The sequence below is a fragment of the Patagioenas fasciata genome, chromosome 11 (genome assembly GCF_037038585.1).
Source record: "Patagioenas fasciata isolate bPatFas1 chromosome 11, bPatFas1.hap1, whole genome shotgun sequence".
Taxonomy (NCBI): domain Eukaryota; kingdom Metazoa; phylum Chordata; class Aves; order Columbiformes; family Columbidae; genus Patagioenas; species Patagioenas fasciata.
The window spans coordinates 19,030,393-19,056,403 of record NC_092530.1 but is presented as its reverse complement, the minus strand read 5'-3'; the positions used below and the strand labels follow the sequence as shown (position 1 = coordinate 19,056,403).

The 26,011-nt window shown below is 41.3% G+C and overlaps 1 protein-coding gene across 4 annotated transcripts in view; it reads left to right on the top strand.

The window, feature by feature from the left end:
- The window catches only part of TAF1 (TATA-box binding protein associated factor 1), a 32,777-nt gene extending 7,140 nt beyond the window's left edge, over window positions 1–25,637 (top strand). For 2 of the 4 annotated variants that reach the window (XM_065846087.2, XM_065846084.2), the window contains exons 9-40: window positions 360–476; window positions 882–1,049; window positions 2,584–2,711; window positions 2,825–2,932; window positions 3,785–3,958; window positions 4,053–4,226; window positions 4,314–4,418; window positions 5,725–5,925; window positions 6,780–6,921; window positions 7,672–7,802; window positions 8,348–8,428; window positions 8,845–8,994; window positions 9,156–9,275; window positions 9,442–9,617; window positions 10,157–10,398; window positions 11,232–11,445; window positions 11,688–11,853; window positions 12,022–12,233; window positions 12,458–12,566; window positions 12,769–12,867; window positions 13,590–13,767; window positions 15,341–15,408; window positions 15,881–16,003; window positions 17,114–17,206; window positions 17,282–17,366; window positions 17,888–17,955; window positions 18,037–18,153; window positions 21,471–21,596; window positions 22,923–23,021; window positions 23,263–23,413; window positions 24,175–24,352; window positions 25,060–25,637. In XM_065846087.2, coding sequence (XP_065702159.1) covers window positions 360–476; window positions 882–1,049; window positions 2,584–2,711; window positions 2,825–2,932; window positions 3,785–3,958; window positions 4,053–4,226; window positions 4,314–4,418; window positions 5,725–5,925; window positions 6,780–6,921; window positions 7,672–7,802; window positions 8,348–8,428; window positions 8,845–8,994; window positions 9,156–9,275; window positions 9,442–9,617; window positions 10,157–10,398; window positions 11,232–11,445; window positions 11,688–11,853; window positions 12,022–12,233; window positions 12,458–12,566; window positions 12,769–12,867; window positions 13,590–13,767; window positions 15,341–15,408; window positions 15,881–16,003; window positions 17,114–17,206; window positions 17,282–17,366; window positions 17,888–17,955; window positions 18,037–18,153; window positions 21,471–21,596; window positions 22,923–23,021; window positions 23,263–23,413; window positions 24,175–24,352; window positions 25,060–25,276 — 4,520 coding nt within the window. In that variant the 3' untranslated portion in view covers window positions 25,277–25,637. The remainder of the gene's footprint in view (window positions 1–359; window positions 477–881; window positions 1,050–2,583; window positions 2,712–2,824; window positions 2,933–3,784; window positions 3,959–4,052; window positions 4,227–4,313; window positions 4,419–5,724; window positions 5,926–6,779; window positions 6,922–7,671; window positions 7,803–8,347; window positions 8,429–8,844; window positions 8,995–9,155; window positions 9,276–9,441; window positions 9,618–10,156; window positions 10,399–11,231; window positions 11,446–11,687; window positions 11,854–12,021; window positions 12,234–12,457; window positions 12,567–12,768; window positions 12,868–13,589; window positions 13,768–15,340; window positions 15,409–15,880; window positions 16,004–17,113; window positions 17,207–17,281; window positions 17,367–17,887; window positions 17,956–18,036; window positions 18,154–21,470; window positions 21,597–22,922; window positions 23,022–23,262; window positions 23,414–24,174; window positions 24,353–25,059) is intronic. The other 2 variants (XM_065846088.2, XM_065846086.2) reach the window with 1 other exon arrangement.
- Window positions 25,638–26,011: the final 374 nt, after the last annotated feature.

The following is a 26,011-nucleotide window of genomic DNA, read 5'->3' as shown; positions in this document are numbered from 1 at the left end:
GCTGCTGGAGGGCAGACCAACTGTTCTGTCAATGGCAGGTCTCTGCTCAAGGCCACTCGCTTTTATAGGGACCATACAGAAATGCACCACATGCATTGCCAAGCAGCATATGCAAAGCAAACCAAATGTAACTTCAAAGAGGCTGCAGACTCAAGCAGCAAGCTGCGGGTGAACGTGTTTTTGTAAGTCTTACCTGTACTAATGACACATGACACTCTCTGTGACATGAGCAGTTGGACCACCCTGGTTCAGGCTGGAAAACCCTCTCTGTGCAACCTCCAAGTCCTGATTTAAGGCAGCACAATGCCTCCGAACCCTCCTACTCAAACTAACCTTACTTTTGTTTTTCTTTTCTCTAGGTTTGAACCGCAGTGGCTCTTTGCTCAATCCGCCAATTCCACTAGCGCAGAAACCAAGTGTAGCAGGAGTGCTCGGTATAGCAAAGGGCAAAGAAAAGCAGGCCCCTGAACAGCAAGGTAACGGGGATGGCAGTCTCTGGCCTATGAGTAAATAAATGTGACATATGTTTCTGTATAGACCTGTGTTCTGTGTAGTAGCAGGGTCCTTTTTTTGGCACAAGGTGTACAGAAAAGAGTTGCTTGTTTGCTTTAAAACCTGTAAGAGGCCTTAATTTCTTTCTTGGAGGGTCTCTGTGTTTCATTTGAACAAAATCTCTAAGCATTGGTAAATCTGAGACTTGGGGCTCTGCTTCCTGTGTGCTTCCAAGATGAGTTTTGTTTTGCCTTTTAGAAGTCCTGCCTCAGAAAGCCCTGAAAGATGTGAAAGGTTGAGGGAACAGGATGTGGGGATGAGCTCTGAAGGGGTTTTCTGCCAAGGTAGTATATGAAACTGTTAAAGATTGTGCCTTATGGTTGTTGCAGTTTCCCTGGATGAAGACAAGCCCTGGTACTCTATTTTCCCAATTGATAATGAAGAGTTAGTATATGGTCGTTGGGAAGACAATATCATCTGGGATGATCAAGCAATGGAAACCTACTTGGTTCCCCCTGTCTTAACACTCGATCCAAATGATGAAAACATAATTCTAGGTATGTTTATGGCATCCAGAAATTTTACTCAAATGGGAAAAGACAAGTGGAAACGGAAGCAAGGATTTCTGCTCACACTGTAATGGAAGTAAATGGACTGGGACCTTTCTTTTTTCTGGCTTTTGAAGATAATTTGCAAGTAATCAAAGGCCTAAGCAGAAGGTGGCAACACATAACTCTAATGGTGTGGTATGTACTTTCAGCTCCCAAGTTAAAAGCAGTAACGGGAGAGTAAAATTTAATGTCCTGAAACTTAAATTTAACATAATTAATCTGACTCTTTGTGTGCTTAGAAGCAACTGTCTTAATTTTACTTGAATGCATGTTGGTTTGAAGAGGAAAGGTAGGGAAGTAAACCAGAAACAAGCCTGTGCTGTTCTCAGCATGGTTTGTATTCAAAGCCTGAAGCAGCAGATTCCTTAAGCCTCTTTCAGGCTACAGCAGTGACACATGGGACCAGGAACTTTGCATAATACCTGTCAGCATTTTTGTTGCTGCTGCAAACTTACTGTTCCTGGAGTTTGATTTGAATGTAGCCCCTGCTTACATTGCTACAAGCTGGAGAGACTTTTGTCTTACATGGGACCACTAAATTCACCGCTTCCTCTTATATCTGTGTGTTGGTAATCTTCAAGCAGCCTAATGCTACACTTTTATAAGGCTTGGATTGCATTTGCTTCCTCAGCAAAGTGGGTCAGTTTTAATAATTTCTGTATGTATTGATGGGAATGTTTTGGTATTAGCCAGCAACCTTGAAAATCACTCTTAATTTTAGCTTGGTTAAAGCAAAGACAAGTGGACTCACAGTATTTTCTTTCTAAGTCTGAAATACATCACAAAATTGCCAATGTTTATATAAATAGTGATAAAGGTGAACCCATTTTTATTTTATATAGAGAAACGTGAGATCTGTGGATGAAGTTGATTCTGCATTTACCAAGCTTATGTCACTAGGTCCTCCTTCGTGTGTGAAAACCTTACTTGGAGAATGTGTGCTTCACACATTGCTAACTTTTAAAATTTGTACTAATTTCCTGGGATTTTTTGGGAATCCCTTTTGGGTTCGGGTCCATATTATCTTTAGATTCCGACTCTTGTGTTGTCTATATGTGGGGAAGAAAAGGGTATAGTTGGGAAGCAGTATTGGCACTCCTGTTGCCTTGACCCTCAATTCTTTAGAATAGCTTTGTCAGAAGAGGTGCTACTTCTTGTATTTCATCAATTAGATTATTAGTAATTTTTGTGTTGAGCAGTGGATACCCCAAGTGATCCCCACGATCACCCTCCCACTCATACCTAGTCACTGCTGAGGAAGGCAAGGTAGAGATTTAAGCTTTCCTGTGTCTGTTGAGCTTCTTTCATATTAATCTGTATGGAGGAAAAGGGAGAGGAGTGTAGAGGGAGAACAGTCACCCCAGAAACTGAACAAAAAGGCCAAAATGTGTGAACCAAGCTGCAGCTGAGTGGGAGGTTACAGTGCTGAAAAGGGAACCCTGGGACAAGTGTCCTATGGTGTGATTGTTTGTGTTTTTAGAAATTCCTGATGAAAAGGAAGAAATGACTTTGAATTCTCCATCCAAGGAGAACAAGAAAGAATCTTCTTTAAAGAAGAGTCGGATCCTGTTGGGAAAAACAGGTGTCATCAAGGAAGAACCACAGCAGGTCAGCATAAGCTTTAGCACCTTGCAGGTTGGTAATGATGTGGAAGTTAGTTGTTTTTTTGTGTGGTTTTTTTTTTTGACACCTCTCTCTCTCTCTGTTCAAAATTGAATTAGAACATGTCTCAGCCAGAGGTGAAGGATCCCTGGAACCTCTCCAATGATGAGTTTTACTACCCCAAACAGCAAGGACTTCGAGGAACCTTTGGAGGCAACATCATTCAGGTAGTCACAGCAGTGTTTGCTGCAGAGTGAGAGATAGTGTCTTGGTAGGAGGCTTCTAGCTGAGGGTATGATTTAGGATTTGTAGAAAAACAGAATTTAGATTACAGCAGGTCAGTTAAGTGTTCATTAAAGAAATTTAAAATTTTTTAGTTAAAATTATTAGAAAGGATTTTGAACTAACCTGTCTTGATTGCCTCACCAAACTGACGTTTAGATGGTATAATAGATCTTCATGTATCGTACTTGCCATGCTTTTGTTTGGCGTCTCTGTGGTACTTTTTCTGAAGCAGAAGTGTGTGGGGGAAAGTCGTACAGATAGTCAAGAAGTGAGGCTGTACTTCTGCTACTAGTGTATGTTTTAATCTGGATATTATAAAAATTATTTGGGTAATGATGAATTTGAGCTACTGCCCACTAAACCTAGGTGAAGAGGTGATATTTTTTTCCTCCTTCATTATGGTATTCACTGATCTCTTCTAAAATCTTGTCTCATTCCAGCCTCTTTTTTAATGGCAAAAATGTATGTGATTCCAAATGTACTTCTATCCTACTGACAGGGATAATGGCTTTGTATTCTCCTAGTTAACAAAAAACTTCTCTCATTAGGTACTGTTTGAAATAGTAAAATTAAAATAGTCTCTGTACAGAAAGATCTATATATGGACCTAAGCACTTTTTGTCGAAAAGCAAGATGTATGATAAAAAGTGAATTTCAGTGCACTAGTAGTACTGCTAGCAGACCTAAAAGTATTACTAGGTTCTGTTATGTGGGAGTCAGCAGTGTAGGATCGTGATCTTGGCTTTGAGATGATGTGTCATTCTTAACAAACACACATTTTGTTCCTGTGTTAGCACTCCATCCCAGCGGTGGAACTTCGCCAGCCATTCTTTCCCACCCATATGGGTCCTATGAAGCTCCGACAGTTTCATCGGCCTCCCCTGAAGAAATACTCTTTTGGCGCCTTGTCCCAACCAGGGCCCCATGCTGTGCAACCTCTGCTGAAGCACATAAAGAAGAAAGCCAAGGTACAGTTATTTGTATCTGATGTCTGCTGTGGCTCCGTTTGCCCAGCAGATCCATTTGTGCTGTTTTCCTAACACCGGCTTTTCACTGGCACAGATGAGGGAGCAGGAGCGGCAGGCTTCTGGTGGGGGTGAAATGTTCTTCATGCGCACACCACAGGACCTGACTGGCAAGGATGGAGATCTCATCCTTGCTGAATACAGTGAGGAAAATGCCCCTTTAATGATGCAGGTTGGCATGGCAACAAAGATTAAAAATTACTACAAAAGGGTGAGTATAGATATTTTGCTTTTGAACAGTGATTTTTTTCTTCTGCCTCTCACTGAGTGCTAACTGCACCTTCATTGCATGTTGCAGAAACCTGGCAAAGATCCGGGAGCTCCAGACTGTAAATATGGAGAGACTGTTTATTGCCACACGTCTCCATTCCTGGGTTCTCTGCATCCAGGCCAGTTACTGCAGGTGAGAAAAGCAAGCACAAGAAGGCAGAAAAGCTGAACGTGGAGTAATAGACAGAATATTTCATGCCCTGTTTATTGAGTCACAAATAATGCTCAACTTCCAAAAACATGGATTCAGTTTCATTTCCATTTTAAGTCTGTTTACTGATAATAATTCAGTTCTTGGCTTTTTTTCTTTTTTTAATATCTCTTATCTGTTTTTTAAAATTGTAGGAATTATAGGAATTGCAGGAAATTAATCTTTGCTACTTTACTTTGTAATAGCATTAGAAACACTGTGAAAGAGTACTGAGTGGAAGGCCAAAGCTGCCTGAATGTGGGGAGGTCGGTAAATAGGTGTAGCAGGGGGTAAAAAACATGGATTTCTAACAGTCCAGGATGTGTGAACAAAACCTTCTGCGTACTTTCTGAGAATAGTTGTCTGGTAGGTGCCAGTTACTAGTCAGGTGTGTAGACTTCTGCTTTTATGAGGCTTTCTCTGTTGTTGAAATACATACAGTTGACATGAGGAGAGGAATTAAGAATGTTGTAAAGAGCACCTGGCTACAAAATCAATAATAAATGTAAAAATAAATCTATTTCAGTTAATGCTAGCTGCTCTTGCTGCAGCAATAGTTCTGTCCATGCTGTACCACAGGAAAAAAGTAAGGTGGAGGTTGATATTGGAGATTAATCACAGAACTGTCAGTGCTAATTGTTCAAGCCTGAGAGGACTTCATAATGGATAAAACAGGATTTCTGGAGAGTTTAAAGTGAGGACAGGGCCATCTCAGGGCAAACTTTGCAATGTGGATGATGGTAGTGAGAGAGTAGCAGTGGGTGAGGCTTGTGGAAGCCCTGCGGGTGGAGAAAACCCTTTATAGAAGAGGATGGTCGTTCCAGTTCCACACAGTCTAGTGCTCAGTTCCCTGAGCAAAGTCTTCAGCCCTTGCTTCTGTTGCCTCCTCCCATTCCCAGACTGTGTGTGTCCCAGGCTGGTTTCTGTGGCTGGAGTGTTCTTCTGCATATGTGTTCTTTCTGTCCCTTCTTAAAGTACCTCCTTAAAGGTCAGCCCAAAGAGCCTTTCAGACTCTCTGCATTAGTTCTAGGTTTTCTTATGCTTTTGTGCTTCATCCTTGGTTATTGTCTGCATAAGCAAGGAATGTTCTGGCTGCACATCTACATATATTGGGATATAAATGATGGTGTACCGTTGGAATGACTGGACTTTTTCTAACATCTTTTTTGTAGATTAAGTTACAGAAAATTTGATCAACCTGGCTTGACCTGAACCTGACTTTCAAACTTTGATTTGTTTCTCTTATTAGGCATTTGAAAACAACCTGTTCAGGGCCCCTATCTATTTGCATAAGATGCCTGAAACAGATTTCCTGATTATCCGGACACGACAAGGCTATTATGTTCGAGAATTAGTGGATATTTTTGTAGTTGGTCAGGAGTGCCCGCTTTATGAAGTACCTGGTCCCAACTCTAAACGAGCTAACACCCACATCAGAGATTTTCTGCAGGTATGTGATAAGAGACAGTTTGGGGATCTGAGGGGTCTTTGGAGAAAGCCTGTGGCATAGGCATGGGCCTGGCGTGGACAGCCCTGGTTTGAGAGGTTCTTTGCCCTGCTATGGCTCCTCTTTTTTGTTTTGTTTTGTGTTTTTTATTTTGTTGTGAGACAAGAACACTACAAGATTTGGATGTTAACCATACAGACCACTTTGGTTGTCAGTTAACTAATGAATTAAAGCATGCTGCTTCTGTTTACTTGTATCCTAACTGATAAGTATATGGTGGAGGCGTTTTATTAGCCAAAATAAAAGGTTATGTAAGATGATATAAAAGTGTTTGAAGTAGTTGTGCTGTATAAAATGACAGTTACGTGGGTTTTACTAAGAGGCAATTAAGGGATCTTATCACGGTCCTATTACATAGCACAGACTTAGAGTTGCTTGATAGGTCTTTTTTATTTCCTACATTTTAAGGCAGTTAAGCTTTGGAACTGTCACAGACCATTCAAATAAATATCCTCAAATTTAGATTTTGGAGAAAATTTCCAGAAATTCACTGTCAGTTTAATTCAAAATTATAATTCAAGAGGTATTTGCAGTTCAAGTTTCTGTACCAAAGCTTGAACATTTCTAATATGATAATACAGAATTTCTAGACAAATATTTTTCCACATCTCATTCTTGAAAATATCTGAACCTGAAGCAGACATGTGGCTTGGAAAAGTTAGTAAGTAAATTTATATGAAACAATGGGTTTTAAGTAGGAAGTCTGAAGTAGTCACTAGAAACAGCACTGTCTATATTGTCTTTGCAGGTTTGCTGTATTTTTTCTTTGGACATCACAAATGAGTTATATTTTGTAGGTTTTTATTTATCGCCTCTTCTGGAAAAGCAGAGACCGTCCTCGGAGAATTCGCATGGAGGACATCAAGAAGGCCTTTCCCTCGCACTCAGAGAGTAGCATCCGAAAGCGGCTGAAGCTTTGTGCTGATTTCAAGCGCACAGGTATCTAAAGGTTTTCCGGGTTGGTCAGCTATTCTTTGCTGCTCTTGGAGTTTCCAAGAGAGCAGGAGGACACAGCATTTCCTCCTCGTAAACCGATTTTAAAAATGTCTATTTGAAGAACTGAAATGTAATCTGATTTTTTTTTGTTCTAATTTTTACAAATGTGCGCTTTCTTTTGGCACAAGTGTGCTTGATGGTGATAAATAACTACAGTTTGGGCATATTTTCTTTTTTATAACTCTTCGGACAATGGTTTACCCATAAGTAACAATGTCCAACACCAACACACAGATATTCCCTCCCATCTGTGTATGGCTGTGTTGTGTTTTTCAAGCAAATGCGTGCCAGTAGAAGCTTGTCCCATCTTCATGAGTCCCATAGTGCTCTGAGAGCCTGAGTTTTGATTTTTGTGTATGCAGAATGATAAACAGGTTGTAATACAACCACAGGGAAAAGTAGTTTGAGGTGAGGAAGTGAAAGATGGATTAGATGCTTTTGAAATGTAGTTTATACATTAAATGAGCATGAATGTATGAGAGTTTCCTGATAGAACACACTGAGTTAGGGAATGTTGATTTAGACAAATGCAGAATTAAAAAGCCTGTCACTTTTTGTGGTCTAAGTGTCACAGGTTCGTCATACTTGCTACTTTTGCCAGCATTGCAGCAAATCTTGAAATACAGTTAGGATTATGATGGCATCCAACATTTGTGGGAAACTACCCAGTGTTTGATCTGTGCATTTTTTCAGGGATGGACTCAAACTGGTGGGTTTTAAAGCCAGATTTCAGATTACCGACAGAGGAAGAGATCAGAGCGATGGTGTCCCCGGAACAGTGCTGTGCTTATTACAGCATGATTGCGGCTGAGCAGCGGCTGAAGGTAAACGGTCTTTGGAGGCTGTAAGGCAAGTTACTGACAAGTGAAGGGTGAGCCGAGGTAACACCTTCTGCCTGAAGCTGATTTTGCAGTAAATTAGGCCCTGACTACTGGGCAACTTGCTAAGTTTTCTGCTCTGTAAGAAGGGAGTTAAATTCTTGAAGAGAGAGACATTATCTTCTTACCACCTATGATCTAGATATTGAGTTAGCTATGCTCAAAGGTAGCAAACGGAAGGTACGAGAAAGGGCTTATGTTTCTACCTGGAACTCTACAGCAGAAAGTAATCAGTACGTGGCTATGAGAGAGACTGGTTATTTTTTTTAAGTCAAATGCAGTATTTAGTTATGGAGTTTTGCCAAAATACTTGGCAGTTTGATGTCTGTGATACTGTACGTCACAGTGAATTTGGCAAACAATATCTGTGGAAGTGTGCTTGTTCAGCATGACAAGTCTCCCCAGGAAATTCATAATACACTTCTAGTTCTCTCTCCAGTAACCTTTTTTAAGACTTTAGGTTCTAATTTTTTCCTAATATTTCTCTGTAGGATGCAGGTTATGGGGAGAAATCCTTCTTTGCGCCAGAAGAGGAGAATGAAGAGGATTTCCAAATGAAGATTGATGATGAGGTACTGTCAGAGCGATGTATGAGCATGCATGCCAATATACAAATCTGCGTGGCAGGAGAGAAACGAGGTCTTTAAATATAAAGGACATATTTGAAGCAGGATTCAGTAGATCAGACATTCTTGTGACTTTCCTGGGAACTCTGCTGCCAAGGTTACACCTGTGTTTGGGGATCCTTCTTGCCATGTCCTTTCAGCCCTTAAGGTTTTTTGATTTAAATGCCTTTTGTGAGTTGTCTAGCAACTCATTTCTTCATAGAGGTTTTATCAGGGCAACTGAAGGATCAATAAGTGGAACTGACCCTCATTATGTCAACTGAAAAGTTCTCAGTATGACTGGAAGAATACAAAATATAAAGCTTGGAATGCTCCTTGACGGTGGCAGAATTGTGAGGATGTGTTTCTCTTCTTGCTGGCAGGTGCGCACAGCTCCGTGGAACACCACACGAGCTTTCATTGCTGCTATGAAGGGCAAGTGCCTCCTAGAAGTGACTGGTGTAGCAGATCCTACCGGTTGTGGTGAAGGATTTTCTTATGTGAAGATTCCAAACAAACCGACTCAGCAGAAGGTACAGTTCCTAAGGTTGGGTTGGACAAGAAGCAATAACTGGAAAGTCATGTGGGAGAAATGGATTAAATATGGGGCATTAGGAAGAGAAAATATCTGAAGATGAGCCTAGGAAAGACTATTATGTGATGACATTAATAGGCTGCACCTTCCTCTGAATAGGATGATAAAGAACCTCAACCAGTGAAAAAGACAGTGACTGGGACAGATGCTGATCTGCGACGACTTTCTCTCAAAAATGCTAAACAGCTTCTGCGTAAATTTGGAGTGCCTGAAGAAGAGGTGAGCAGGTTGCAGAGTTCTCTTCACTAACAGATTCAGCAGCTGGAGGTGAAAGGGACATAAACATATCTACTCTGACTTTGTATGTAATGGACTTGAAATCCACAGTCAGCTACCTCAGTTGTATATCTCTGAAGCCATTTCTAGTCCATCTTCCTCTTTCCAGATAAAGAAATTGTCGCGGTGGGAAGTGATTGATGTGGTACGTACGATGTCCACAGAGCAAGCTCGTTCGGGGGAAGGTCCTATGAGCAAATTTGCACGTGGGTCTCGGTTTTCTGTAGCAGAACATCAGGAGAGATACAAAGAAGAGTGTCAGCGCATTTTTGATTTACAAAATAAGTAAGTTCTTATCCGATGTTTACAGCCTTGAACCCCACCCAGTCCCCACCTTAAAAAGTCCAGAACTATGTGTGCCTGGGGCTCATTGATATGTCATGGTAAAGATGTTGATTCAGCTGGTTGGGCCCACAAAATCCAGCCTTGAGAAAGGGGGTTTGGCTGTTAATAGAAACTTCTGGATTAGCCTTACTGTCTTGGTGGCATAGACCTTTTGGAAGGGTAGAATGATTTTCATAGTCTGCCTTGAGGTGTTCTGCTGTCCACAGATCAATAGTTCACCACCCTGGGGGAGGGAATATAGTACTGTTGATGAAGAGATCAACTTGTTGGAAAAGATTGGCTTGGAGCAATTGATCTTTTGGACATGGGGATTACAGGAGGGAATATATTATGTCTATTCTTGCAGTAGTGATTTGCAACATTAATTTTCAAACCTTTGTGTCATTTTTACCTTTGTATTTCTGGGAAGGTAACAGGCCAGCTTGCTTTTTTTTTGGGTGGGGGGACCTAACTGACTTTCAAGGTTCCTCGTGTTTCAGGGTTCTGGAATCCACTGAGATCTTGTCAACAGACACAGATAGCAGCTCAGCTGAAGACAGTGACTTTGAAGAGATGGGAAAGAATATTGAGAATATGTTACAGAACAAGAAAACTAGTTCTCAGCTCTCTCGGGAAAGAGAAGAGCAGGAACGAAAGGAATTGCAAAGGATGCTCCTGGGAGAAGACAGTGGCAATGACAAAGAGAGGGGCAAAAAGGACAGGAGAGACAAAAAGGGGCTGTGTAAGTAACTGCAACCACCAGAATGTGTCTGGGAAGGAATGCGGGACTTGGTGTCAGGCCTCAAAATGCTGATCTGGCCTCTCAGAGGCAAGTGTGGATTCTTTATAGGGAGAATATACAAGCATCCTTAGCTGGGGCTTCTTCCTTCTCTGGAGCAGTTAGTGGCTGAAAATGCATTTAAAGTGGGTTTTTTTGCCCCATAGCTTTATTTATTTTGAACTATAAACTTTGTTATTTCTTTAGATATACACTGCTGCTTGCTGATTAAGTTTTCCTTTTTTTTTTGGAGGGGGGATGGGGGCTGTTTTTGAGTAGTTTTCTCAAGAAGTGCTCACAAATAGTTCCTGCAACCAGCTTATGGTACTCTAGTTGGATCTTGTGTTTAAACACAGCCATGTATATGAAACAGAGGCACAATATGTAGACTGATAGCAGTGTCTGTTATACTGTGTGCTGTAGCAGCATGTTTGGGAGGTAACGGGACAGCTGCCCAATTTGGATCTCCAGGAGACGTGTTTATTATAAGCGCATTACAAAAGAGAACTTGACAGGTTCCTACCTGGGAGATAAAAGTGTTTGAACTTGGGCACCTTGTTGACTGTAGCTGTTCTGGCTTTATAATCCATGTGGATAATATAGTAGCGTACCTTCACTTCAGAGTGACACATGTCACAGTAAGAGACCATGAGCAAGCAAGGGAGAGACTGTTATTTCTTAGGTTTTCCTGAACTGATGTCTTTGAAGTTTATAAGCCGAAACTATCTGGTGTATTTGAATAATGATGTTTCTACAGTGTGAAAGAAATTAAAAGTAAATAAAACACTCTGTTGTAGCATCAGCTTCAGGAGCCTCAGCAAACTCTCACAAAGATGATGACACTGCCTCTGTAACCAGCCTTAATTCCTCTGCCACTGGCCGCCGCCTCAAAATCTATCGCACATTTAGAGATGAGGATGGGAAAGAATACGTGAGATGTGAGACGGTTCGGAAGCCCGCTGTTATTGATGCCTACTGCCGAATACGTACTACCAAAGATGAAGAGTTCATGTAAGACCTATATGATTTTTTTTTTTAAAGTTTATCTGTAGCCTATTTCATTGTATTGGCAGTATGAAGAAATGTAGAATTGACGGTAGAAGGCCAGCACCGTAATTGTGTGAAGAGAGAGATTTAATGGCTGTCTGTTTGGAGGGTGTTGTGGATATTGTGCAGTGATTGACCTGGCAGAAGAGGACCTGGTGAGTTATCAATTTAGATGAAAAACTAGTGTTTTTGTTTTTTCCCTCCAGACGAAAGTTTGCTTTATTTGATGAACAGCACCGTGAGGAAATGCGGAAGGAGCGGCGCAGGATCCAGGAGCAATTACGGAGGTTAAAAAGGAACCAAGAAAAAGAGAAACTCAAGGGGCCACCAGAGAAGAAGCCCAAGAAGATGAAAGAGCGTCCAGACTTGAAAGTAAGCATATCTCTATGTGAAGCACCTTAACGGGTCTTGGGTATTGCAGAAGTTTTCTGTTCTAGTGATGTACGAAAGATCTGACAAGGGGATTTTAATGATACTTTGCCTCTAAACTGGGAGCCTATGTATGAATTCTGATTTGTCATCTTTCTTGTAATTTTGCAGCTAAAATGTGGAGCATGTGGTGCAATTGGCCATATGAGGACTAATAAGTTCTGCCCTCTTTACTACCAAACAAATGCCCCACCTTCTAATCCTGTTGCAATGACAGAGGAGCAGGAGGAAGAGCTGGAAAAAACAGTCATTCACAATGATAATGAAGAACTCATCAAAGTGGAAGGAACCAAAATTGTCCTGGGAAAACAACTGATTGAGAGGTAAGGGAAGAAGCAAAGATACTGACGGGTAGTAAGAAAAAAAATAGTGCAGAATACTGATATGTATATTAATCGCAGCAATACAGTGACAGGGCTTTACACAGACTATTAGTACAGTATTTCATTTGTGTATTTGGTATGATGGTGCCAGAGTACTGAGGGACGAATGGTCTGGATTCACCAGGCGGCTGGAGAACATATTACGCTTTTTTGTTTTTACGTAGTGCGGATGAGGTTCGCAGGAAATCACTGGTCCTGAAGTTTCCTAAACAGCAGCTTCCTCCAAAGAAGAAGCGGCGAGTAGGGACAACCGTTCACTGTGATTATCTGAATGTAAGTGTTACTGAGTTGATTGCAGCTTCTCTGTTTGTACCCACTGGCCGGTTACATTACTACTCCTGGGCTTCCTCCACATCCAGCACAGTTACCTGCCCAGTAAATTGATAAATTAATAAACTAAATTACCTAGGATTTCTCTGGGTAAATATTTTGCATCTTGGAACTGCCTTAATTTTTCTGCCTCTGATTTCTTTAGCGTCCTCATAAATCTATCCACCGACGGCGAACAGATCCCATGGTGACGCTGTCTTCCATCTTGGAGGGCATCATCAATGACATAAGGGATCTTCCTAATGTAAGTTTAAGCTATGAGACCAAAAGCCTGTGTCTTGAGCAATATGGTTGCAGTAGGTTATGTGTCGTAGATTCCAAAATTAGGCTAGGCTTTTCTGCTCAGTGCTGTGCCGCTTCTTTTTCCCCTGCCCTGCACACAGTTTGTGTGCATTATTTCCTAAATGACCTCAGCTCAGAATCTTTTTGAGATTAAAATGTCCACATCAGAAAAAAAGGTCAAATAGTTCTGTGTGGTTACATATTCAAAGCCTGGGGTGTGATTTTTTTTTTGTGTGTTTTTCTCCGCCGCCCCCAGCCCCACCAAAACCAGAAAAATATGTATAACACTCAATGTAGTAACGTGGAATGCTTTTATATAAGTGGCACTGGAGAAAATTGTGTGCTTCACTGCTTCTGACCAGATTTTACCAGAAACTTGCAAAATCAAAGGATTAAATGGGAGATTTGAGTTGAAATGAGAAGTTAAATGTTGTTTCTTGACTTTTAGCTGCTTAACAAAAATTCGATTTGGGAATTCTTTGTGAGAGTTTTCTTCTTATAATGGTATTAAAGAACATTTTATAGAGGAAAGTGATAGCTACCATGGGGCTTATCATGTTTTCCCTGATGCAGTTAAGGAACTGATTTTGTAAAGGTTTCATATGTTAGTGCCTATTCAACTGTGTAGGTTGAACTGAGATTATCTGTGTTAATAAGCATGCATTTTTTTCCTTTCATCCTCAGACTTACCCCTTTCATACACCTGTAAATCCAAAAGTTGTCAAAGATTATTATAAGATTATTACTCGGCCCATGGATTTACAGACCCTGCGTGAAAATGTTCGTAAGCGGCAGTACCCATCCCGAGAAGAGTTCAGGGAACATCTGGAACTAATTGTTAAGAACAGTGCGACGTACAATGGTAGGCTATTGACAACGCAGGGAAACTGTGTTTCTGCTAAGACACTGTACATGCATGAGGTGTGGATCTTTTAGAAATAACAAACACAATAGAAAAGCAGAATAAATTCACTGTCAGATGGCAACAGTAAACATGTTTTTCCAGATATACCTGAAAGACTGTATTAAGGTTAATGAGCTTAATCATAAACAAGAAAGAAGTGGACCATAGCATTTGACAGTAACTAAATGATGACTGTGATGTAGGAGCTGCAGTTCAATTATGGACCTCTCAATGACTGAAGACGCTGGTGCCTGCATTAAATCAGATGGCACTGGAACAAAGTCCTGCATATCCTCTTCATACACAGTGAAGCTGAGCAAAACTTTATTTTCAGCAGGCTACAGTATGAGTGTCCTTCCTTTTTGCTTTCAGACATGGATCCATGGGGAGATACTTGTGAACTTATTTTCTCAATATTATGCTCTAGTGAATTAATCTTTCAGTACAGATAGAAGTAGTTCACACTTCTTGAAGCATTGCCTTGGAGTATGCAGCTTTCTGTAGAGTTTACTGTAATGATTTTGCATATTTTTGGTTCTTAGTTGCAATAATTTTTTCCCCATTTGGAAAGGTCAGAAAGCTAGTTAAAAAACAAAAAAAGTGTAGATTCTGCAGTAGAGTGTGTATCTGCTGGGGAAAAGTGCTGATTCGTTGGGCAGCTATAGGTCAGCTGTATTGTGACTGCTGATAGAAAGGTCTTTGTCCAGAAAGTATCCATTCGACAAAAACCTCCCAGCAGCATTCAGGGGGACACTGACAGCACTGGTTTTGTGCCTTTACCGCTTCCTTTACTGTTTTGACAGCTAAGTCCCTGTTTTATCCTAATAAATGAGATTTTGTTCATAGTTCTGTTGCAAATACCTGTTGCCATGTCTGAGGAATCATGAAATTATTGAAAGCTGTGGTTTTCTGAATATTCCTTAAATGTCCATCGTGCTTTCCTTAGCTGTTCTGCTTCACTGACTGGATTTACTGGAGGAAGCAGAAATATCATGACTTATACTCTGAAAGTTTGGCAGAGGTGGAGGCCTTAGAGGCCAATGTTCCCCAGGCACAGCTGCTTCCCCATAGAGCAGGGCTGTCAGACTCATTTTCACCAGGGGCCACATCTACCTCCTGGTTGCCTTCAAAGGGCCGAATGTAATTTAGCACTGTATGAATGTATCTACTCCTACATTTATACAGAAGTTACATTCATACAGTGCTAAAATTACATTCGGCCCTTTGAAGGCAACTGAGAAGCTGATGTGCCCCCTGGTGAAAATTAGTTTGAAACCCCTGTGATAGGGTTTCCAAACCTTAAGATAATGTATAACAGAAGTGTGAATATTTGCTGCAAATAAGTTTTTCTTATATAAAATCTATACTAAACTTTAATAATTCTGTGTATTGAGAGTATACTTGAGGATATACTCCCAACTGTGGTAGAGATATAATCAGAGATGCTTTAGTAGTAAAGATTAATATTATGACATAATTGGCCTTTTTAATCAGGCTGGACTATCTCACTGTACTTTCTGTGTATTTGCAGGGCCAAAGCACTCACTGACACAGATATCTCAGTCCATGCTGGACCTGTGTGATGAAAAGCTGAAAGAGGCGAGTCTGGTGAATGAGTTGTGATCAGGGTGGAGAGGGAGGGATGGTTGGAGTGGTTGTGGGGTTTGCAGATAGAAGATGCGGGAGGTCAAACACAGGGCTTTAAGGAGATTAGAACAATAAGGGAACTCCTCCCCCCACCCTGCGGTGTATGTGAACTTTTATAATTATAAACAGCTCATGTAGGAGTTTTTCTCAAAAAACAGATGCTTGTTTCTTACTCTGGTTACTTGATCTTGTATGTAGGTGTCCTGGTTTTGGCTAAAACAGTTCTCTTTTAGTAGTTTTTCCTTTCAGTTAACTTTCTTCTAAGTAACTGTGTTTTGTTATATCTAGGCTATTATCTCCTCGTATTTAACAAGTGTCTTCATAAAAAGCTGAATGGGAGTCTCTTTGGGACAGATTATCCTGATACCAACAGTTACTAATTTAGCGTTGGGTCAGCCATTGAAGTTCCTTACTTTTATTGCAGAAAGAAGATAAGCTGGCTCGATTGGAAAAAGCAATTAATCCCCTCCTGGATGATGATGATCAAGTGGCCTTTTCCTTCATTTTGGATAACATCGTCACTCAAAAGATGATGGCAGTTCCAGATGTATGTAGCTTGAGTAGAGCGTGTGTGTGTGATGTGCAAAGTGTGTGGATTATAGTCCCACGGCTATATCGTTACACTGTGGTGCTTAGTGCACTGCAAAAAGCACACAAACAAACACCCCAAAAAAACAAAACAAAACAAATGACCCAAAGTGCTCTGTCAGGGAGCTGGCCTGTGATTTTCTGACTGGCACAGACACACCTGTACTCATCCCCTTCATTGGAGCGAAGGTCCAGGAGTGAAGGTTGGGTTCCAGGTTTTTTTCCTGCTGCTCTCACTCGTGGGTAGTGCCTGTGTCAGCCTCCCATGAATACTAAGTCGCTGATTTTCATTAAGCATGGTCATTGTAAAACATGCACTTCCTCCTGCTGGTTAAGCACTCAAAGCACTCTGCAAAGCTGCAGTTTTCAGGTGCAGATGAAACACAAGCTCATTTCTAATTTAAGGTTTACCCAGTCTTGTACTAGTTCATTAATATTAAGAACAAACAAACTCCAATCAAACAAAAATCCCTCCAGCCTTAAGCTTAGCAGATGAAACTGCACAGATAAAGACTTCAGTGTTACTCATCCATGTGTTTTGTGTCTGAATGGAGTGGTTAGACTGAATGTAATGCCTGCCCTCTTTAAAACTTCATTGGTTCCATTCTCTGTTCAGGTATCTGTTCTGATATCTGATGTTTAGAAGCAGATTTTAGAGTTTTTCTATGCTGTCACAACATGATGAACTGTTAAATTGGTACGTGTAGCCCCTGTTGTGAGATCAGACATAGGCTTGTGTTCTTTCTTTATTGTACAAGCAATGAATGTTCTTGCTAGATGCTGCAGTCATGTTGTGGAGGAAACAGTGATACTAAATAGAAAAGTCATTACTGTTTTGTATTACATATTTCTACTGTCAAATGGGTATCAGCAGGCCTAGTTAAAAATCCAGCTGGTAGATCTTCTGCGTCCCTCCTGAAGCTAAATGATTGGAATCAAGATGCCTTGGGATAAATACTTTCCATACATTTTGGGTGTTAATCAGTTCTGGAGACTTGCTTTAAGAAATTTGTACTGTTAAAAATTGTGCACAGAAGCTTTCTAAACTTACCTGTTTTCTTTCTTTTAGTCTTGGCCATTTCATCATCCAGTTAACAAAAAGTTTGTTCCTGATTATTACAAGGTGATAGCTAATCCGATGGATTTGGAGACGATCCGCAAGGTGTGTAGCTTGTACTGAGCAGCCACTTGAGACATGTTTAGACTTGATTACTTACTGGGTGACAATCTCTTCCAGAATATCTCCAAACACAAGTACCAGAACAGAGAGATTTTCCTGGATGATGTTAACCTCATCCTTGCCAACAGCATAAAGTACAATGGTAGGTGGTGAAAATAAGGCTTCAGCTGCCTTCTGTACTTAAATGAATACATCTGGGCCCCTGTTCTGTAGTGCTGTCAAAGCCTGAAGCTGTGAATCCTGAGCTTGATTGTTGCTTTCCTTTCCTGCTGAGAAAAGAGATGCTTAAACAGTGACATTTTCACTGTCAAGTGGTGCTTTATTTATTATCTTGTGTTGAATGGGGCAGTTACATTTGGGGAAGATTTTCTACTTGTTCACTGCATGTCTCTGCTTCAATGATTTTAGGGAATTTCCTTGAGATTGACAGGGTACAACCTTCCTGTCTCCTAAATCATATCTTTAATGCTAGAACAAACTGGTTCCTCTTTGTTAGCTGAATATGAACCTGGCTTTATATTTCTTCCTATTAATAGATCAGAAGGTTGTGGGATTTAGGGACCTGTGTCATGAGAGCTGTGTAATGAAAACCTGTGTTTCTGCCTCAGCAGCTGGAACTGAGCAAATGTCAGAATGCATAAAGAGATTTGTTTCTCACTACAGGGCCAGACAGTCAGTACACAAAAACAGCCCAGGAGATTGTAAACATCTGTTATCAAACCTTAGCTGAGGTATGTGGACAACTCTAGTGTAATATTTTTGCATGTTTGAATTTTCTGTTCTGCAACCTTAGCAAGCTTCTTTGTTCTTAGTATGATGAGCACCTGACTCAACTTGAGAGAGACATCTCTACTGCTAAGGAAGCAGCACTAGAGGAGGCAGATCTGGAAAGTCTTGATCCTATGACCCCTGGTCCCTACACTCCACAGGCAAGTGACCAAGAAAAGTTTTTGCTTTCTTCTAGTTTCAATCTCCTGGATGTTTCATCTAGAGATACTTCCTTGTTTACTGTTCTTCATCCATCTGCAGTTTGTCTTTTAGTAGAGTATCTTGTTGGATGGTGTGCTAACAGCTATTTTTAAAGGATAAAGATGAGCAGCAGTTATGATGCTTCAGAGAGTGAGATACCTAGACAAAGAAGGTAATTTCCCAAGCAACATGCAAAACTGGTCTCAAGATGAGCTGTATCCAGGCAGGTACAACTGAATGTTGGCTGGAAATTCAAAGACTGCACAAGTTGTTGTGATTTAACCCCAGTTGGCAACTAGGACCACGCAGCTGCTCGCTCAATATCCCTATCCCCCAAAGTGCAATGAGGGAGAGAATCAAAAGGGGAAAAAAGCCTTGTCAGTTTACATAAGAACAGTTTTAATAGGACAGTGAAGGAAAATAATAATAATATTAATAGAATATACAAAATAAGTGATGCACATTGCAATTGCTTACCACCCATGACACCTGTAGCTCATGGGTTCCCAAGCGGTGATATTTGCCCCCCTTGGGCCAACTCCAGTTTTGAGCATATGGTCAGGAACAGCCCTTTGGCCAGTTTGGAGCAGCTGTCCTGGCTGTGCTCCCTCCCAGCATCTTGTGCACCTTGCAAAGCACGGGAGGGTAAAAAAGTCCTCGACTACCATGCAACAGCCCCATCAGTGTATTCTTCTCATACTAAATCCAAAACACAGCACTACACCAGCTGGTAGAAGGAAAACTAACTCGATCCCAGCTGAAACCAGGACACACATGTTGCAGTTAGAAACCCCCAGAAGGCAAGCAGTGAAAGGGTGAGCAGCACAAGAGGAGAAAACATCGATACTGTAGTGCTGGGAAGCCAGAGAGTTGTTTGGTAGGGGCAGTGTTGAAGCGACTTATTGCTATGAGCAAAGAAACTGCTTAATATGGCCAGCAAAGTACAACTCCTCTGCATACTTTGGTGGGATTCTTTATTTATTTTGGTTCTAATAGAAATACATTTTTTGTCATTATTATTTTATAGCAGACAATTAGGTATGTCAGTTACTTTGTATGTATTATAGACCAAGTTGGAAGCATAATTTCGACTGGAGATTGTATGACTGACTGCGTTGTCAGTGTTTACAGCTTGGTAAAGTTTTATAAGCCATTTAGGCTTTTTTTTTTTTTTTTTTAATGCTGCTTCTTGCTTCAGGCTATTTGGTTGTTTTTAAAAACATCAATAAACTCTCAACCGGGAACGACAAGTTCATTCCTGAAAAATAGAATTACCTTTGGAATTTGCCTGATAACTTAGGTAATGGTCCAAGGAATGTCATCCTGGTGTCTGAAATGTGCCTTTTGTATATTTGGAAAACTGTTGAAGTTCATAAGCCTTGGAAAAGATCTCTGCTAATAACTGAATGATTGAAATTCAGATGTTGTATGCTCAATGCAGGATGACAGAGCAATGCTTTCTTTGCAGTTTTTCATCCCAATTGTAGACCAATAATTTTTCTGTTCTGTGCAAGTCTGGTGTGATTACATCTGGACAGCTGCATTTCATTTTAGCAGAGACAGAGCAGAAAAGAGGGACTTGAAGTCCAAGGAACAATTTAACCTCTTATAAAGATTATTTTTGAGAGAAAAATGAGTTTAATTTATTTTTTTTTAGGGAATAGGTATACCAAGATTATATGGCTGGAGCCAGGTAGAAGGCTACAAACAATTTTGGGGCAATATTTAACACACTCCATCCATTTCTCCCCACAAAAAAAAAAAAAAAAAGAAGCTAGAAAGAACTTGCTTGGAGTGATGCTTGAATTCAGTGGGTTGGGAATACTGAAACTGAGTTTCACAGAAAAAGACCTTCCTGGCAATGGGAAGTGTCGGGCTGCCAGGGAGTCTTTGGAGATTAGTGGTTGAAACTATTGACACAGTTCAAGGATGATCCCAGTACCTCAGAGAATGAAGGACAAAAATATCGTTCTTCTCTGTATCTGACGGTTTCCTTCCCAAGAGCAGTATTACCTGGTGGGATTTTTTCCACGTTGATCAGGAGAGAGGAGAAGAGGCCTGAGCAGGGAACAGCCTGTGAGTTGTTTGCTCCTTCTCTGTGCTTGCTAAAGCAGAGAGCTCTGGAGCTTCTCCCTCCAGCTTGCCATCCGAAGGCCGCCCTTTCCCTTCTTGGCTAGAGGTAACACTCCCGCTTCCCACGCTCCCAGAGCTGTCACAGATGGCAGGTCTGGTGATGGTTGCTTGGCTTTAGTTCCCTTCATTTCAAATGCAGTTGTGATGACTAATGTTTATCTACCCGTATGCATCTTCAGGAGCTGGACTCCGGGGTAAGAAGCAAATGCAGCAAGTAGAGCTGTCTGTGGTTTACATGTCTGCTTAAATTCTTAGGAAGCCTGTTTTGCCTAATTTAAACAGTATTGCTGCTGCTCTTAACACTTCCAGGACTGTAATAATATATAAGCTGTATATTATAAGGGCATTTTGTCAAAATCCTAACCTGTAGTTCCTCATTAACTCTTCAGAGGTCAACTGGCATGCAAGCTACAGATTGGCTTTTAGAACAAATTATCCAAACCCTGCTTTTTTTTTGCTTTTGGCAGCTTTAGGGACTCTTGAGACAGTGATTTACTTAGAATTGATTGTAAGTTGAAGCTTTGCTATGATATTTCATATGTGATAGACTTTTTCCAGTTCTAATAGCAGCATTTGTGGTTGCAACACCATTTCCATTGTAGGAATGGAAATGAAAAGGGCCCTGATGAGTCAAACCAAAGATTGATGTAATCAAGTGTTCTGTCTCTGGCAGGGTCCAGAAGTAAGTGGATGCAAACATGCGGTGATCCTTCTTTCACCGAAGCCTCTCTGCTCCTGGCAGTTGGCTGCTCAGGCACCGTAAACTGGTGTTGCATGTAGACCATTGTATTCATGGGCTGCAGAGAGGCCTGTTCTCTATAGATCTGTCTAATCCTTTTGGAGTCCCTTTATGATTTTGGCCTCTATAGGATTGCACTGCGTGGAAGTACTGACTTCTGTTTTAAAATCTGCCTTTTGGCAATCTTCAAACCTGAGGTTGTGAGCTATTGCATTTTACCATGTTTGTTCTTTAAAGAATAAATAGTTTATTTTGATTAAGCGGTCTTTAATGATATAAACACCATGCCAAAAAAATGCTTTTTGCATTTAGTCCTGAAGTCCCCGTCTTGCCTCTCAAGATACTGTTCTAGTCTCAGTTCAGTGCCTGAGAATGTTGTGTCTCCTATTTCCACATATACTTTAGCCACCTGATTTCTATGACACCAACACTTCCCTCAGTATGTCACATGATGCTTCAGTCTATCAAGATGAGAGCAATTTGTCTGCTATGGACACTCCCATCACTACCCCAGAGAAGCGAGGAACTCAGGTCAGAATCCAACCTGGTATTCTATGATTCTGTGGTTTTTTTCATGTGGTTGGAGAGTTGGGTTGTGTAAGGAAATTACTGAAAAGAGGCAATTACTTTGTAGGAAACAGGTGACAAAGATCAGCAGGTTTCCCAAGCAGAGGAGGAAATACATTTTGAAAGTTATGGAATTTCCTTCATTTTGACTGCTTTGAGGGCAAAGGAGAAATTTAAACAGCACTGGGAATTGAGACTCTGCAAAACAAAGAACAGAGAATCAAAAGCTGCAGAAGAATCTGCCTAAGGCCAGATATTTGTTTGCTTCACTACTTCTGGGAGTAGAAACCTGGTGACTCATGCTACAAAGGGCTAATATGCAATCCCTTGTTGATTCTGAATAGCGAAATGGTGAACTACATTCTACAGATTTGGAAGATGATAATGAGATTATTATGGTTGCATTCAGTTATGAATAGAAGCTGTACAAACACCTAGGAAGAGATGGTTGTGACTGTAGATACTTCATAGTTGTAAAAGGAAAAAAAAAAGCTGACGTGCTAAAGGTATTCAATCATTATAAATTAACTTGTAACAGTAACCAGAGAACATTTTTTTATTGGTCTTTATTCTGTATTAAACAAAAAAGACTTGTTGGAGGAGAGAGAATAGCAGAAGGAGATTCAGTAATATAACCAGTAAAATAAAATAAAATTAAAAAAAAAATGAGGAGAGCCACAAGACTGACGGTGGTACCAGAGAGACTAGTGAGAGCTATTCTGAACAACCCAGACAAAACAGATTGAATATGAATGTTTCCATCTAGTATTGTAGCTGTTTGTAGCTTTGAGAATGCCTTCTAGATTTTGAAGTCTTCAAGCTTTTTATAGACTTTCAGTTTATAGTCTTTCGGACAGAATCTGCATGTCCTCTCTACCTTGGATTCATGGTGACTGAGGGAAGAACAGGGGAGAGAAGGGGAGAAGATTTGTTGCAAACTGCCATGTGCTTTTCAAATATTTTGTGAAAATAAGCACTTCTTAAGATCTAGTGGTATTTTCCAGAAAGAGCTAGGTAGACAAAGACCTCTGGTGCTGTAAGGCTGGAGACTCCCTTTTCAAGGATGAGCACATCAGGATAAAAGTGTGTGGAGACTGTGTGCTCTGCAATCTTAGAATAAAGAGAGAGGATCCTTGCTCTGAAAGTGATACATGTATATTTTTCTTTTTGTCTTCCCCGCCCCCCTGTATACCCACACCCATCATTGTGGTCCAGATGTCAGTCATACCCTTTGGTTCCTTTCCAGTAGTGCCTTCCTCAATGGTATCGCTATTTGTGTTCCCCATTCAGATGCGCCAAGAGCGAGGTAGGCTGGGTGAGGAAGACTCTGACGTAGATATTGAAGGGTTTGATGACGATGATGATGGGAAACCTAAGACTCCAGCCCCAGTGAGTATATTTACAGAAATCCCAGCCACAGGCTACGCTTTGGCTTGCATAATTGTAGTAGAAGTCTCCATTGCAGTATTCATAGCAATAGTGAGACTCTTGAATGTCGTTTTGAAACGTTAGCATTATGAAATGAGTGAATACTTCAGAATGAACAGTGGGATAAATAATAGACGTGCTGGAAATGGCAGCAGTAGTTTATATTGTTTGATCTTCACTATTCCTGTTTTGCACGAGCTAGGAAGTTGAAGATGCAGATGGTGACCTTGCTGATGAAGAGGAAGGATCAGCCCAGCAGCCCCAGGCCAGTGTCCTCTATGAAGATTTGCTCATGTCGGATGGAGAGGATGATGATGATGGGAGTGAGGAAGAGGGAGATAATCCTTTCTCATGTAGGTGTCTTTTTTTTCTAAAAGGTTAATAGCAACTGGTTGTTCACAAACCCAGCTAATCTTCTAATGCCTCCATCACAAAAACACGCAGTAGAGAGCATAGAGCATAACTGGGATATGTAGGCCAAGTGGTCTAGTACTTAAAAAGGAAGAGACCAAAGGGCAAGATGAGAAAATTGGATGAATGTAAACGGAACTGAAAACAGAATGGAATAGGAATGCTGTAAGTATGGACACAAAGCAGAGTTAAGGCAAGATCTGGTTGCTTTTATTTCATAAAGTGAAACTGCAAATGGTTCTGAAAAGACTGGGACCATGATTTGGTGTGCGGAGCCAGCAATGGGCAGTTCAGTAAAAGCACAGTGTTTATTCTGATGTGAAACGGTGTGGCCAACGTTAATCAAGAACCGGAAGAGCTGTCTGGAGGTTCTTCAGACTGTTTCCCTGTTTTACTAGAAAACTTGCTGTGCAGAAAAGCTTGTGGTATTTAGCGATGGCTTCTGAAAATCATTAAGGAGGAATTATTCAAAGTAGACAAGCAAATAAGTCCTTTTTTGGGTACTGGTGGTAATGAGGCTGTTCTTGAACAACATCAGAATTGGGGGTTATCAGCTCCCAGATAACCTTTTCTGCTGCCTTGTGGAGACACCACTTTGAAGACATTCCTGCCAGTCAATATTGCAGCTTTTAAACAAAGACAATGGGCAAGTCACTGACAACAAAACTGCTGATTTGTGACCAGATGTTGGTTCATTCCACAGCTATCCAACTGAGTGAGAGTGGCAGCGACTCCGATGTGGAGCCCAATGCAGTGAGACCTAAACAGCCTCATGTTATTCAAGAGAACACGCGAATGGGCATGGACAATGAAGAAAGCATGATGTCTTATGAAGGAGACGCTGGGGAAACCTCTCATGTTATGGAGGACAGTAACATCAGGTAATTAGAGCTGAGAATCTTGTTAAAATAATTCTTCAAAACATAACCACTTATTTTAAAGATGCCTTTGAAGTTAAAGGATTATTTAGCTGATTAACTTTGTGTTGGTTTTTTTTTTCCTCTAAGAATAAGCATTTCCTTACTTGAAACTGCTTAGTTGAAGTCCAAAAGAATAGAAATATACATATTCTGTATTTTGGAAGAGTTCCATTATTAGAAGGTGACAAGTACAGCAATATCAGCTTGAGAGAGTATTGACCTACTCTTCCTCTGTTCTTTTTCTGCTCATGGAATTCAGGCCCTTAATACTATTATTGATATTTGCCTAATAAATGATCATGCAGGTGCTGGGTCAGGCAAATGATCGGTCCAGCGCGGCACCTTGACAAAGTCAACAGAAAATTCTGGGGGAGATGATGGGAAGGGGCTGTCTGTGTTAAAGATGACAGATGGAACGTGTTGGAGCAATCCGTTTTTCCTGCCCTGAGTATATCAGAGTGGGATGAGGAGGCTGGTAGACAATTGTTTCATCAGAACGGTTTGTATTTTTAAAAGCTGGCCGTTCACAGAATTAAAGTGCACAGTGGCTCTGAGTGTTCCACGAGGATTTCACACCAGGGACCTTTTACAGGAGTTAAATACAGAATTGTCCGTATCAGCGGCCGGTTTGAAACGGTGGCACAGTAACAGCATCTCCTTTCTCCTAGTTACGGCAGCTACGAAGAACCGGATCCGAAATCCAACACGAGAGACACCAGCTTCAGCAGCATGGGAGGGTACGAGATCTCGGAGGAGGAGGAGGAGGAGGAGCAGCAGCGCTGTGGGCCCAGTGTCTTGAGCCAGGTCCATCTGTCCGAGGACGAGGAGGACAGCGAGGACTTTCATTCCATCGCAGGGGACAGTGACTTGGACTCGGACGAGTGAGCCGTGCTCACCCGAGGCGACTGCGCTCCCCGGTTTCTCCTCTCCCGCTTTGGCGTGGGGAACAGTGTCGTGTGGACTGCATTCACAAGATTTTTTTAAAATATATAATATTTTATTGGTTATAAAACATGCCATGTGACTTGAGTAAATGGTGAAAAACAAGCTTTAAACAAGCACATCCTCCTGAACTTTTGGGTGGACACAGGTTGCAATAGTTCCAGAATCCAGCTGAAGGTTTGTATAGTTTGTTCTGCAGCCTTTAAAGATGTGAAATAATTCCTCAGAAATACCAGCCTGTTCGGTGCATGCAGATCTGTCAGGAAAAAAGGCTCAGAATAAAACACCTGCTGATGCTAAACAACTATGGAACTACTTTTATAAAGGGAAAGTTTTTCTGTGGGCCTACAGCAGGACCCATGCCTCAGTCTCACCCCAGGCTGGTTTGGATAAGCACCCCACAACAGCTGCCCTTTTTTTTTTAAGGTTGCCTCCGGTCCCAGAAATCAGAATTTGGTACTTTGAGGCCTCGGGAAGGCTCATTATTCACTGCAGACTCCCCATTTCCAGTCAGCGGGGGCTCTGTAACGCTCCGTTTCCCGGTGCCATGTGCGGGGACGCCCCACGGCGACGGCGGTTGCGCACGCGCAGTCCCGCTGCGTTTGTCGCAACGGCTTCGCGCGGAGGGATACCTGATCCGACAAGATGTGGCGGCGCTGCCTGAGTGAGGGCGGGCTC